General features: G+C 34.1%; 1 protein-coding gene across 1 annotated transcript in view; it reads right to left on the reverse strand.

Annotated features, from left to right (window-relative positions):
* BANK1 (B cell scaffold protein with ankyrin repeats 1) overlaps positions 1-16,391 on the reverse strand; it is a 281,992-nt gene that overhangs the window by 180,764 nt on the left and 84,837 nt on the right. Inside the window, exon 6 of the mRNA XM_017877093.1 lies at positions 1,068-1,264. Coding sequence (XP_017732582.1) covers positions 1,068-1,264 — 197 coding nt within the window. The remainder of the gene's footprint in view (positions 1-1,067; positions 1,265-16,391) is intronic.

Consider the following 16,391-nt stretch of genomic DNA (forward strand, 5'->3'; position numbering starts at 1 on the left):
TTGTATATTTATTTTAAATATACTCTCCAGAAATCTCAAATACCAATGATTGTTTTTGAAGTCCAATATTAATTAGATTGACTTAATCTGACAATCTTAATAAATGCTAAAATAACCAGAAGCTTAAAGGATTTACATATTCTATATTAACTCTTCTTTGACAATAAAATTACTTGTTTTAAATACTCAAAGACAAATTTTGATAATTTACCAGCATAATCATTGTCCCATTTTATTTTCCAAAGAGCCATCAGAGTATAATTCACTTTCTGGAGCAAAATGTGCATATCTTTGTTAGAAACAGAAGAACAATGGCTTTTCTAATCATGATTATGGAAATACAAAGTATGTTTTATGTACTGAGATAGCATCCCCTCCTTCTTAAAATCTTCTTTCGGTTACATTCTTACAAAATTAACATTCTTCAAAAAGTGTTCTGTAATTTGGGGCTTCAACCTACATAAGACAGAATTAGGACTTAACAGGGAAGAGGAGAACGAATCACATAAGGAAAACAAATTTAAGCAACATAAATTCACTTTTTAGGCTGGGCGTGGTGGTTCACGCCTGTAATCCCAGCACTTTGGGAGGCCGAGCGGGGCGCATCACTTGAGGTCAGGAGTTTGAGACCATCCTGGCTAACATGGTGAAACTCCATCTCTACTAACAATGTAAAAATTAGCCAGGCGTGGTGGCGGGCACCTGTAGTCCCAGCTATTCGGGAGGCTGAGGCAGGAGAATGGCGTGAACCTGAGAGGTAGAGTTCTCAGTGAGCCAAGATAGCACCACTGCACTCCAGCCTGGGCGATCCAGCAAGACTCCATCTCAAAAATAAATAAATAAATAAAATAATACATAAACAAATAAATTTTCTATTAGGTAGACTTTTGAATTATTATCAAATTGTTTTCTGCAACCCACAATTATTGATCTTTTCTCATGTGCCTAATAGTGCCTTATCTAGACTCTTAAACAAAATGGTAAAGGTAATAGGTTTTTTCTTCTTACAGTTTCTTCTACAATATCAAACAGAATATACAGAGATATAATTAAAAAAAAAAACTTACTGAAAAGTCTTCAAAGATTTTCTTGAGTTCTTTGTGACCATGCCTTTCGGCAATATGTGCGGGGTCTGAACCCTCCATATTTTTCATCTTAGATGCCCAGGTTGCTCCTGAACATTGAAGCAAATGAATAGCCAGGTTCTTTAAGCCAAACTTTGCTGCACAGTGGAGAAGAGTTGGAAGTTCTTTGAAATGAATATCTGTAAGCATAAGAAGTAGTAGGATTTAATGTTTTGATTTTATTGGCAATCTCATTAAAAGGTCTAACACAATATACTCCTAAAAATAATTCCCACAAAGCACAGCAGACTTTTTGTGTAAGAAACCATCAATAGTTTTAGCAATTTAGAATCTTCCCCTCAGTTAATTTCCTATATTAAAATAAATATAAACTCATATTCTCACTAGCATTAATGCACCAATCTTACTTGTCAGATAAGTTTAATTGTTTAATTTAAAAAGCCACATCAACCTCTTAAATGAAAAAAAGAAAAGAAAAACATGCTGTAGTAACTCCTTTTGAATGTACCTAGACAGTAACCAAACACTAAATTTAAAAAATTCTGTAAGTTCATCTATAAAATAATTTTATATTCTACCTCCCTGCCTAGTTTGCTTCCTTCCGAAGTTGAAATGAACATGAAATTCTTTGAGGGGTTATACTAGATTTCTACATAAAATTTTTCTTTCATAAACTAACTGCAACAGAAAATACAGGTGAGCGTTTTTATAAATAACTTCAGTGTGGAAATTTCCATCTGGATTTTATAACTTTTATATCAATGTCTTAAAGAGTTTGATTTTTCAAATTATTAATTATCAATTAGAAGACATTTATTAATTTTATATCACTATAAAATGATGAATGTAACCTGTATCCCAATGACAAACAAGACAAAACACAAACAAATGATGGTTTGTTGTTATTATATATTTTGCACTTAGCTGAAAAAAAAGTTATAGAAATTACACATCAACATAATAGCTGTGGCATTATCAGAAGTAAGGTGAAGACTTATAGCAAAATAATTATAGGAATCAAAACCAAAGTCAATTGTCTTTCAGCAAACTTTTAACGCAATGGAAAACAGCCATCCATTGCTTTTTTGAAAACTGAATTTGCTTTAATCATCTTAGTTCATACACTATGTAGTTATTTTCTTAAATGTACACATTTACTTTGCAAAAAATTTACAGTCTTGTTAGATTAAAATTATAGATTTGTTTAGGAGATACAATAAATGTTTAGAATGTGTTTAATCTACAGCATACATTTGTTTCATTTCATGGCAATTTTCATTTAATTAATCTAGATTCACTGCCTGTTTTTATTACCAAGGTGTAAACAGAGAAGCCATAATTCAAACCAAGGTGTGACAAATTTACTTTTCATTTTCTTCTAGACCAAATAAAATTTTAGTTTTCAGTTGTTTCAGCCAATGTCTTTCAAACAGTAATTTCATGAGAATAGAATAAAATGTCTGGGGGAATTTTTTAAAGAAAAGTCCAATGTCACTTGCTTGACAAATACAAATAAACAGGTGAATTGGCACATAGCAAAGAAATCAAATCATACATTTGTTTGTGCAGAGCTGCTCCTAAACTTTTTGAGGCAATCCTCACAAAAGATGGCTAATAATTAAACAGAAGTAATCAAACCAAAGCTTTCAAAAGATTAACCTAGCTTACTAGAATAATAAAATGAAAATATACTCAAGTTTGGAATATGAGCATTAAACAAGAATTTAACAGTAAGATGAGTATTGAAACTGGAAATTCATGACCATGTAATCCATTTGTTTTCATAAATCATTCTTTTATCTGGAATAGTAAATATTCATTCAGAGTAGAATGACCAGGTGGCCCCTTTGGGGCAAAGCAACAAAGCACACAATAAAGAGAAGATTAAAAATCAGGAAATCTGCATTCTAATCCCAGCTCAGCCACTAAATCTGTGGTTCTTAAGAATTCATCTTGTGGACCTCAGTTTCCTAATTTATAAGATGAAAGGGTTAAGGGTCAAAATTATAGAACTTCTGATATTCTTCTGGGCTTGATGCCATGCCACAAATGCTTTAAGTCAAGAAACTCTCTGGAAGGTATTTTTTCCTGGGTTTTAATCAGACACCAATTAGCATAGGGAAGGTAGCTGCAAAGGTTGAAGAAACATAACAATTTTCATTCCTTTCATAATAGGATTTGAAATCTGATGAAATGTTATTATTTTATCTGTAAAAACAGAGCATTGCTGTGTTTATGAAACTTTCTGCTCTCTGACAGAGGAACCATTATGTATCATGTGAGGTGGTCACTCTTTCTCAAGTTTTTCTGGTCAAAAGGGATTAGGAACTTATATTTCTTTTTAGAATTTTAAAAGAAAACCAAAAAAACTTTGGCTGCCCAAGGGTTATCATGCTTTTAAAACCGCTTTATAAGATCGTTAAAAAATGCACAAAGGGGAGAAAAATAGGGTCCCATCCAAGAACCCCGACTATTGCTACAGCTTTGGGTTGTTTACCTTTCCTCCATGAGTAAACATAAAAATTATAGGGCAGTGAAAAATTTTCATAATAGATACCATACTTTTTACTATATTTAAAACTCAACATTGAATCTGCCCTTTCAATTAATTTGTTATAATTCTTGTTACTAAAATATTCTCTTAAATAAGAGAAAAAATTAGAATTTGCATCCACTTGGTATTTCTCTTGTTAATTATCTCAGGAAACTTCATACAAGATACTCTTTCTTTTAAATGTTTTAGTTGAATAGGTTAGGTCCTAATCTGCATTATATTCAAATGAGTCTTAATTTCTTCTTGGTAAATAAACTTCAAAATAATGCCTTTTATTACTTAAGTACCAAAGTTCTAAAACTTAATATTTATTTATCATGATAAGCAATATAGTGTAGCACTTAAGCATTAGGACTTTGGAGCCAGATTGTATGGATTAAATCTATACAATTTAATTTAATTCTAGTATTTAGTCATAGTGTCATTTGTACAAGCTACTTGAACTTAGGCCTCTTAATTTTCTTAATATTCAATTGATGACCACACATCTGCTCAGTTATTAAACCTATGTCCAATGTATTCTTCCATGCAAATAAGTACTGCTAGTCCTCATTAATGGGAAATTCTGTTTATGCAAATTCATTTACTCACTAAAATTTGTTTGTAACCCCTTAGGACACTTTTCCAGGCATTTGCAGACGTATGTATAGCAACGAAAAATTTTAGTCACCCAAAGCACACATTCCCAGCTGGGGTTAAACAAGGCAACCCTATGCCTCCTTATTTCAGCTCTTATACTGTAAACAAATGTCCTGTTTGCAGGCCATTTGGTGCCACAACTCTCACAGCTTTTGTGGTTTATTTTGGTGAATTAGCTGTTTAAAATGGCCCCCAAGTACAGTGCTGAAGTGCTGTGTAGTATTTCTAAGCACTTGAAAGCACTGGCATGCCTTATGGAGAAAATACATGTATTAGATAAATTCATTCAGGCATGAGTTACAGTGTTAATGGTGAGTTCAGTTTGAATCAACAGTATATATTAAATAAGGTATTTTTAAACAGAAACACACATAAAGCAAGGTTATGTATCAATTGATTGATGAAAACATTGTGACCAGATGCTCACAGGAACCTAACCCTATACCTCTCCTGGGAGCAAAGGTTCAGCATTGACTTATTCGATTACTTTACAGAACATAACTACTGCAAATAATGAGAATCAAATGCATTTTAAAGCAATCCAGAGGCCCCTTTTAATTTTGGAGAGTGAGTTCATAATTGGTTTCCCATTGCAGCATGGCCAGTTATTTTCTGACTTATAGTGCCTTATTTTCTTGTTCCTCCACACAGTCAGGGAGGCTCTGAGAGAAACTATGGACCCTGTATACTGCTCCTCAGGGTGAGGCCAGAAAAACTGTGGAGCTGCGGGAGGCAACTGTGAGCATTCAAGTCCGTGACTTATGAGAGTTTCCCCCGGGCTATCTCTGTGTTCTGGGCCCACTCAGCTAAAATCCAAACCAGGAATGGTTAGAATCCACTTCCACAACCAACCTGCAAGTAGAAAGAAAGAGCAGTTCTACAGCCTTGATTCTCTGTTTTTTATTTTTATTGTCAGGCATAGACAAACAACAGGAAAAACTTTGGGTGAAGATGAATAGTTACTCTGTTGTTCTCAGATAATTTCTTTGAAAGACTGTATATTTTAAATATTTTGATATAAATTCTTTATTTTGTTGATCTGTATGCTTAAGATTTGAAAGTTTTGTAAAATTGTAAAAATTGAGTTCTAAAATGATGATATTCTGTCATCCAAAGGATCTGCATGATGAGTTGACAAGAAGTATGAGAAATAAATGGAGCGTGTCACCTCAAACCCAGAAGGGACTCATTGCTTACTGAATACTGGAGTGGATGGAATCCACCCTAAAATTAGCAGCAGTAATGATAGGAGGAGGAAAAGGAAGAAGAAAACATGGTGGTTAACAAATGGAATTGGAGAGGTAGGGATTTAAGGTACTTAGTGGCAGATTGAGTAAGAGCAGAGCAACAGAACAAGGATGTGGCAGGTGATGCAAGATGCTCTGATTTCAGAAAAAGAGTCTTTGAGAACACACTGTGAAGTGCCTTCTTATCTAGGGCTGTGGGCTAGAATGGCCAGAGAGAAGTAGGCAATGAGTAAAACAAGGTTGAAGCAGGACTTAAGGCCACAGACGAAGAGCATGGGAGCTTGGAGTCCATGTGTGGAGGTAATTCTAGGAAGCAAAGGGAGATGTGAAGTGTTTGTTAGAAGTTCCTAGAATTGATATCAACTAAAATTAAATCTCACAATATTTAAATACGTTTATTTTCCATTTTCCACTAGAAAACCCAGACAATGTTGAGGCAATAAAAAGAGCTGGACAGTTTCATGTTTACCCCAATCCATCCAATCTGTAGCTAAACCCTGGTTCAAGTCAGAAGCCTCTAAAGATTTTATTTCTATACAAATGTGCTTGCATTCTTTTCCTCTACATTCATTAGAAAAAAATTTCTCTTGAAAATTACCAACTTTGTCTCTGCTGTGTCTTGACAAGACAATAACCAAGAACCAGGAAAAGATCCAGGAAAAGTTGAACAGTAAAAGTGCACAAACCAGATGGGCTGGGTTGGGATCAGATGGTTGGGCATTCTGGTACAGAGCCATGCCTTACAGGTAGAATGCTACCTACTGGCCTTTGTTTAGATGGGTCTCACATGGACATTCAAGAAATTAGGGCCACAAAGCAGTAAATCAATATGTCTGGCAAGGAAACTTTACTTCATTAGTAAGGACTATTTCAGCATTTTAAAAGGAATTCTTTTCAGTCTTGAGCATTGGAGTTGTTCCTTTAAAATATTAAATGATTTTATAATAAAATGCACAAAGGCAAGGAGGTAAATCTAAGAAATCTTATGGGCAGTAAAAGGAGTGGGTAGAACTTAAGATGCCTTTGGAAGCACTGTCATATATGTATTATAGAGACAAAATGAAAATGGAATATGAGAATGATTAGGGAAGCCCCAAGTGACAACCTGCTTTGCATATTTCAGATGTGCCAATATTTATATTTTATAAATATTTATTTATATATTAATATCTATTACATATATATTTAATAATTTAATCTATGTATTCAATACATATTTTATATATTTATATGTTATAGAGAGATTATAGATAACATATATTTCTATCAACCTATCTCTATCTATCTTTCAACACACACACATATACACACATTTTATTGATTTCTCTTGAGAACCCTGACCAGTACAGTGAGGAAGATGCTGTGGCAGCTTTGGTAAACCATAACTTACAGAAAGAAGGCATAAAAACACGTTCTACATCTAAGTCTCTTTCCTTTTCAGAATAATGCAATGTGAGTTTTCAAACCTGAACATTTTTAAAAATAACTGTTTGGTAATGGCAGAATCCAGTAAGCAAATGAGTCCTTTCAGAAAGGGGAGGGAGGTGTTCTTGTGGTGGATTAATAATAGGGTGTGGTATACAGTGGTTTCTGAACTTCTCAAGAATTTCAAAGAATTTCAGACGTTTGAGGATCGTTACTGCATAACAACTGCAAAAGAAAGAGGGAGTTTCCTAAGTCGTAACTTATTCAAGACATTAATTAAAAAGCCCATTTGGCCCCACCTCCCCTCTGTGTGTGTATGCGTGTATGTGTTCCTAATTAAGGCCAACCCATGTAAACATTTTCCTAATTAAAATAAATGGGTATTAGAGAGCCTATTTCCTGTTATCAGTTACTAATAGATACTATTTATGTTTCTTTTCCTAACTCTATGATATAATTATAGATGTCTGTTACTGTTGACCCTGAAAAACCTACAATTTGTGTGTTGGCCCAGAGAAGACAAACATGTGTGCCTTGGTACTTGAGCACAGACAGTTCAGTGCAGCATATTCAGAAGGCACACATGCCAATTTTTCATTCTGCTAATAGCAGATGCCATGAATTAGAAGAACAAAATAAAATGAAAAAATAAATGACAGTCTAAATTAGTGCCTTAGTCCAACGAAGAAGAAGAATTTTATTTGGGGAGCTCAAATATTACTAATTTGTATCTATTGATACCAAGGTTTTATTTCAGTCTATGGTTCACTTGGTTACCATTAGCTAAGTAATTAATATAATAAATTTTTATTGAGCACTAGAAATTCTTCTAGGGGCTAAAAATTAATCTGTGAACCAAATAGGGCTTCCTCTTAAAGGGCAGTATTTACCCATAAAGACAAAATGGCTGATATGAAGGAAATCATATACTATGAAACAAAAATTACAATGTTTCTAGGATTGCAAAAATAATGAAAAGAGTATCTGAGGTTATTTCAAACTTGTCGTTATAAGTTATTCATTATAATAGTAATTTATATAATTAGGCAGAAAAACTTGAGAACCTTCCTTTAAATTTAAGATAACCTTCCCTATAAAGTTTCTTCTGACTGTCCTCTTTCTTTTGTGCTCCCATGACACCCTGAGCTCCTGCTCACTATAGGGTACCGGGGCACAGTCGTCCAGGGACTAGCAAAGTGGCCACTGGAGCTGGGCTACCTGGATCCAAGTCCCAGCTCTGCCACTTACCATCTGGGCAAAGCATGCAACTTCTCACCCGTAAAATGAAGATTAAAATGGTACCTACCTCAGGATCATTGTGAGGAAGTAAATGACAGTGTAAGTAAAGTGCTTAGACCTGTTTGACAGAGTAAGCAAAACGCATGTTGAGTACTATGCGTAGGGCACACACTGTATTCATGACACTTATTTTTGTAGTTTTGTCTTCTCATTCATTGGTTTCTGTGCCCTCTGAGAGTGTGGGCTGTGTCCTGTTTATCCCACATTCTTCTACCTTCCTTCAGTATCTAGAAGAATACCTACTATGAAGTGGAGTACATTAAACTTTTTGTAAGCATTTCTGAGTTGTTTTTTTTTTAATAATGGTATGGAAAAACATATTTTTAGATGAACAGTCACTCTAAGACTACTTCATTCTGCATCCATGATTTTTTTATTTATTATTATTATTATTATTATTTTTTGAGATGGAGTCTAGCTCTGTTGCCCAGGCTGCAGTGCAATGGCGCAATCTCGGCTCACAGTAACCTCCGCCTCCCGGGTTCGAGCGATTCTCCTGTCTCAGCCTCCTGAGTAGCTGGGATTACAGGCATGCACCATCACACCAGGCTAATTTTTCTATTTTTAGTAGAGGTGGGGTTTCTCCATGTTGGTCAGGCTGGTCTTGAACTCCCGACCTCAGGAGATCCACCTACCTCGGCCTCCCAAAGTGCTAGGATTACAGGCATGAGCCATCGTGCCCGGCCTCTGTACCCATGATTTTAATTCAAGGACACAGAGTGATGGAATAAAAAATCTATCTTGACTTTAATTTGATTTATGTCAATTTGATTTATGTACATAAAAATGATGCCAATCAATTACTGTTCACTCAGTGGTTCTCACTGGTGATCCACAGAGGAGTAGAATCAGCATCATATAAAAATTTGTGAGAAATGTAAATTCTTGTACCCAACCCAGACCTACTGTATCAGAAATTTGAAGAGAGATGGTAGCAGTCTGAATTTTAACATATCCTTCAAGCGACTCTGAAGCCTGCTAAAGTTTGAGAACCATGGCATTAAATAAAAGAAAGAATAGGGGCTTGGTTCTAATAATTAAACAAAAGTGAATAGACAAGAAAATTGGGGTTAACCTCACAGAGAGCTACATAAAACTGCAAAGTGTACAAAGTAGTGGACTTTCTCTCCATTCTGTTCACAGTTTCTGTAAAAAAACTTCCCTCTTCTGTCATGGTTTACATATTTTAAAATACATTTTCAGTAGAGTAAATGGAAAATACTACAATAGAAGTGAAAATTATGTGTATTATATTTGTCCCATATCTTTTTACATTTTATGAAGGTATGATTGAGAAAGACAAATAAAAATTGTATATATTCAGTGTGTACAACGTGATATTTTGATATATGTACACATTGTAAAATGATTACCACAATCAAGACAATTAACATACCCATCACCTCATACATTTATCATTTTCTGTTGTCTGTAGTGAGAACACTTGAGATCTACTCTTTTAGTACATTTCAAGATACAATATATTATTATTAGCCACAGTCACCATGTTGGGCATTAGATCTCCTTATTCATCTTACAACTGAAGGTTCGTGTCCTTTGACCAATATCTCTTCTTTTCTCCAATCCCTGAAGCCCCTTAATACCACCATTCTACTCTCCGTAAGTTTGACTTTTCAAAGATTCTAATATAGATGACGTAATCATGTAGTATTTGTTTTCTGTGTCTGACTTAACTCACGTAGCACACTGCCCTTACGGTCTGTCCATGTTGTTTCAAACGGCAGCATTTCCTTTTTGTAAAGGTGGGATAATATTCATTTGTAGATGTATACCACATTTTCTTTATTCGTTCATCCATCAAAGGACAATCACATTGTTCCCATATTTTGGCTACTGTGAACAATGCTGCGATGAATATGGGGGTGCAGATATGTCTTCAAGACAGTGATTTTATTTCCTTTGGATATGTACCCAAAAGTTGCATTGATGGATCATATTACAGTTCTATTTTTATTTTTTATGATGGGCAAACATTGGAACATTTTTTAAATTAACTTTTTATTTATAACTGACACATAATTATACATTTTTATAAGGTACAGTGTATGTTTCAATGCACACATACATTGTATAATGGTCAAATCAGGATAATTTCCATCACTTTTCATTTATCATTTCTTTGTGATAATATTCAAAATACTCTCTTATAGGTATCTATATACACTACATTGTTATTTGCCATAGCCACCCTACTGTGTAATTGAGCACCAAAACTTATTCTTCCTGTCTAACTGTAACTTTGTACCCATCAACCAATCACCCTTAATTTCCCTGCCCTCCCCCATCTGCAGCCCCTGGTAACCACTATCCTACTCTCTACCTCCATGAAATCAACTTTTTAAGGTTTCACGTATGAGTGAGATCATGCTGTGTTTGTCTTTCCGTGCCTGGATTATTCCACTTAAAATAATGTCCTTCAGATTCTTCTGTTTTTGCAAATGACAGGATGTTATTCTGTTTTATGCTTGAAGAGTATTCCATTGTGATATATAACACATTTTGTTTATCCATTCATTTGTAGTTGGGCATTTACGTTGATTCCATATCTTAGCTATTGTGAATAATACTGCAATAAACATGGAAGTATAGATATATTTTTAATATACTGATTTCATTTCCTTTGGATATATATCCAGTAATTCAATTGCTGGACTATATAGTAGTTTTATTTTAAATTTTTTGAGGAACTTCAAGACTCTTTTCCATAATGGCTGTACTAATTTATATTCTTATCCACAGTGCATCAGAGTTCCTCTTTTTCCACATTTGTCCCAGCATTTGTTATTTCTTATCTTTGTCATCATAGCCATTCTGATTGGAATGAGGAGGTATTTCATTGTGGTTTTGATTTGCATTTCTCTAATGATGAGTGATGTTGAGCATTTTTTCATATATCTGTTGGTGATATGTAATTGCCATTTCTTCTATTTCTTTTGAAAAATGTTACATTGTCTTTTGCCCATTTTTAACTGGATTAATTCACATATATGAGTAATAATTATAATTTTCAAGTATAAGTAAACTCAATGTTGTAGTTCAGGGACAAAGCTTAACAGTATGGGTAAAATAAAACACAGACATAAACAAATATATTAAACTATATCCTCTTTACAATGAGCATATTTTAAAACACGAGGAAAGTTTGAAAGTTAATGGAGAAAAAAAAGACATAACCGCGCATATAGTAGCTATATATCAAGAAAGCTGAGGTAGCTATAATAATATTTGACAAAAAAATTAAGGCAAAAACCATTACTAGAGTTAGAAGGTCATACTTTCATGATTTTAAGAGGAAGACATAGTTAAACATTTTAGGTGTCTAAAATATAGGCTCAAAATATACAAAGCATAAAAAGGAAGTGAAGGAATATAAGGAGAAACAAAAGCATTATCTTAGGGGCTAATTTTAACATATTTCTCACTGTGGTAGAATAAGGAGATTCAAAATTAATAATGCCACAGAATATTTGAATAAAGCAAGTTTAATATAAAGAAATATGTAAAACATTGTACCTGACAACTGAAGAATGATATTTTTTAATGTACATGAGAAATATTTATTTGGAAGAACTGTTCATATGTTGAACTTAAAGCAAAGCTCAATAAATTTCAAAGATGTAAAAAGGTATATAAATGGACAATTATAAAAGGTACCTTTAGAATAACAGCACAGACCTTTGTAAATATCAGATGAAAGTAAAAGGGGGATAAACATCAGTCAAATCAGTAACTATAGATTAAATCATCTACTTTAAAAATATTTTAAAATTGCAATCCCAATTAAAGCCCACATCATGCTAACTTCCAAATACCCTTTATACGAAACAAATTGAAAATCACATGCTAAACAATATTTATAATAATTTTTCTTAGAGAAATATGCAATCAATAGCATTTTAGAAAACAGTATTGTTAGAATACTATTTCAACTAAATATTACCCATTATATTCCTACAAAAGTAATTTCCATTTGCATCTTGTAGATAATGATCACAAGCAATATAATTTCTTATAGTCAACCAGGTGTCATGGGTAGATAGAGGACATGCTTATTTTTCAGGTTTCCATCATTGTCAAAAGTTTGTTCTGTGAGAATGTATGAATAATTCTCATCTTTCAAGGTCATCTTTTCAGCTTCCAAGATGACTCAAGTCAGAAACTGATACTTAGCTAGACAGGAATGGCGTAAAAGTGGCTGGAGATGGGCTGGGCACGGTGGCTCACGCCTGTAATCCCAGCACTTTGGGAGGCCGAGGCGGTCGGATCACGAGGTCAGGAGATCGAGACCATCCTAGCTAACACAGTGAAATCCCGTCTCTACTAAAAATAAAAATAAAAAATTAGCCGGGCGTGGTCGCAGGTGCCTGTAGTCCCAGCTACTGGGAGGCTAAGGCAGGAGAATGGTGTAAACCTGGGAGGCGGAGCTTGCAGTGAGCCCAGATAGCGCCACTGCACTCCAGCCTGGGCAAGAGGGCAAGACTCTGTCTCAAAAAAAAAAAAAAAAAAGTGACTGGAGATAATGCAGCCAACTACTTCAGCCTTCAAGCCTTGTCTGCTCTTTGTCATCTGCATCTTGATGCTGGTGTTCTCCCACTTTTTGAGTTCTTTGCCTAATCTGTTACTTTTTTTGATGCATCTGCTATTCTGTCCTTTGTATTTCACATGGACTTGTTCACAATTTGTCCTATAGCTTCTAGTCATACCTTTCCCAATATTTATGCGTCTTAACTGAGTCTTATTTATCTGATACAAACTCTGGAGATGCTTAAAATAAGGAAAGGGTATACAGCAAATGAAACTGAGGTTCACTATAATGGAAAATGAGCAAAAAAGCAGTCAATTTAAATTTTACATAGACCTGTTCTACGTTTTATCTGGATAGCTCTTTTTCCTCTCCACTCATTAACATTTTGCATTGTCTCAATCAGTCTGCATTCCCATCTGTTTGTAGATATTTTGTGGCTTGATATGTTTGGGGTACATAGTGAACCAGAATATTAATTCTTTATCTTCCCAGGCATTTGCTCTATAAATAATACCTATTGATACTGAGTTTCACTAGAAACCAATATATCTACATTATTTTCATGGCACAAAGAATTGGGAGTACCTAGATCCATGAGGGCATATTTCTAGCTTTAATGGATGGTGTTGTGTATATCACAAGTTATTTTGTGGCTTTCACTTCTCTCTGGAGTAGGACACGACATGGTTGATCATATTCTTCTCTCAGAAACATTATCTTCAGTTGGCTTTTAAGAGACCTTCAGTGACTGCTGCTTCTCAGTCTCTTTATGGAAATTTCTCTCCTAGTCCTCTAAATACAACAGTGCATAGGACTCAGACCTTTGCCCTGCTCTGCACTCTCTGCAGAATAATCTCATTCAGGCTATGGCTGTGAATATCACATATGAGCGCCTTCCTGGGTGTTTGATTTATATACTTAATACCAACCAATTTATTATATTTTAATTAACATAGACAAACTAGAACTTTTGATCACACTGTCAAAACAGTGTCATCACACAGTCAAAACTATTCTTGCCATAGCACCTCTATTTCAGTTAACAGCATTGATATTTATTTTATTTATATTTTTATAAACATGTATTTAGTTACACACAGACCAATCCTGTCTTTCTTTCACCTACAATCTATCAGCACGTCCCACAATCCTTACTTTCAAATATCTACCAAGCTCAAGCAAGTCTCATCACTTCCACTGCTACCACCCGGGTGACAGCCACCTTCAAGCCTCTCCTGCCACTACTAGGACAGTCTCCTATCTGGTGTCCCTGTTTCCATTTTTACACACCATAATCTATTCTCTGCCTAACAGCAAGAGTAATATTTTGTCTTATATAATTAGATGGTATTAAGCGATGTGTGAAATCCTTACATGGCTTTTCATCACTTACTAACTCTCTATCCTCCTACTTTATTTTTCTCATAACCCTTATCACTATTTGCAATGGTCTTATTTTGTTGCTACTGTTTTATTACTCTGTTACTCTCAATGACTTAAATAAAAGTTTCATGAAGAAGAACTTTCCTATGCAGGCCGCCTGTTCCTGGAGCACCTAGAAGAGTAGCACTTACTTTGTACTTGTTACATAAATGAATAAATAAGATCACTTAATAATCTTTCACATCAAGGTGCTTCCAATTGGGAGAAAATACTATGTCCACAGGCTTACCTTTCTCATCTATAATTACAGAGTCCTCTACTTTTTCAGAACATGTGTTGTTATGGCAATGGAAATGAGCTGAGAGGGGATTATAAAGGTCATTGAAAAGTGGAGAAGGGCTTATCATTCCTAAATGTTTGTTCCTTAAAGCTGGACTCAGGATAGCACATTGCCTGTGATCCACAGTGTTAGGTTGCATCCTGAGGCCAGATTTACTTGACTCTGTAAGAATGTCCTGTCTTCTCTATCTATGCTCCTTGTATACTCAGGCCAGAGGTAATTCCTTGTCTACGGAGTGATTCCAGGATGAAGGCGGCCAAATTCTCATCCCGGTATCAACTTTGTTGTTTATTTTTTTTCCTTCTTTCTCTCCCTTCTTTTTTCCTTCCTGTTTTGTACTCACAGACTCCAACCACAGTATGTTTGTAAGCATGCCTTTTCAAACTTCACATCGGGAAATATAGAATCTTTGAAGAAACACTGTAAACGTTAGTAACAATAGTATAATTTTGGAAAAATCTTTTTTTGGTTACTCAGGTAAAAAAAATTTGAAAGATTCAAGCTGGCTGTTTTATTTTATATTATTTGATTCAAACAGAAGCATCAGTTCATAAAATTAGCTTGAGAATATGCTAAAATTATTATTGACAAGAGGTGAAAATTTGTACTTGTGGGTTGTATTAGCAAAAAAGAAAAAAATGGAGTGGAAAAAATCTATAATTCAACAGTCAATTTACATGCCAAATCTCCAATTTAATCACTAGAAGTTTTTATAATGTCTTCTGTATACATCAATCCCTAATTTAGTGTATTTACTTGATGATGATGTGTTTGTGACTAATTTGAAAGGAATTTACGTGACTACATTTTTCCCTACCATCTATTACTTTTCATCCCGGAAAAAATACTCTTGCCCATTTTTTTTTTCTTTTACATTGATTTCTTCACAGCTTCCGATTTTCTTCTCAGGTGGTTTAAAATGCAAATGGAACAGGTCACTAAAACTTCATGCTTTGCAAAATTCATACACTGGAAAAATATCTCAAAAAAGTTTCTTATAAATATCTCCTCAGTGTTGATTTTATCTTTTCCTAATTTTCTTTTCAGAGAGTAGTAATTCCTCACTTGTTAAAAGTCTTCTTTCTCTGTAGAGCCATGATACATTATATAATATTTGGTTCCATCCCACAAATATCAAAGAAAGGGGCAGCCATCAATGATTTAAAAACATAATTTTTAAATAAGATTTTTGATGTTAACAAAACCCTAAGATAATTAGGAATAAATGTAACAAAGATTGTCAAACGTTTTATAAAATACAATATTTTTTGAAAGCTGTAAACAGACCCAAATAAAGTATCATTTTTTTTTTTTACCATATTAATCTACACTTTTATTCCAATTTTACAGAGTTTTTCATGGAAAACTGACATACTGATCTTAAATACTATAGGACAAATAAAGGAAGTGGAACAAAAATCATTTAAAGGAAAAGCAGGGTCCAGCTCTAATACATACCAAGATTTATTATAAACTTTAATCATACGTTCACACAAAATACCGTATAAAAGACAAGCCACTAATTAAGTACACATTTGCAAATGTGAAAAACTGACAAATAGTTACTATTTAAAATAGGTATACTGAAAAAGAAAAAAGCATTTTCAAACTTCAATAAGAAAAGAATAACAACGAATAGAAATAAATGAAGCCTATTAAATGTAAATTTACTAAAGAAAAATCAACTTAATAAACAGAAGATGCTCAACTATGTTTGTAATTAAAATATTATTTAAAGAGTGAGATTCTCAACAGCTGTCATATTGGCAAAAATAAATAGCTTTACAATTCTTAACGTAGAAGAGATGTGGAGCAATGTCACAATACTGCTAGTGAAATTATTAATCAGTGCAAACATTTTTGATAGAAATTT

This window comes from Rhinopithecus bieti, unplaced genomic scaffold (assembly GCF_001698545.2).
Source record: "Rhinopithecus bieti isolate Rb0 unplaced genomic scaffold, ASM169854v2 scaffold_9690, whole genome shotgun sequence".
Taxonomy (NCBI): domain Eukaryota; kingdom Metazoa; phylum Chordata; class Mammalia; order Primates; family Cercopithecidae; genus Rhinopithecus; species Rhinopithecus bieti.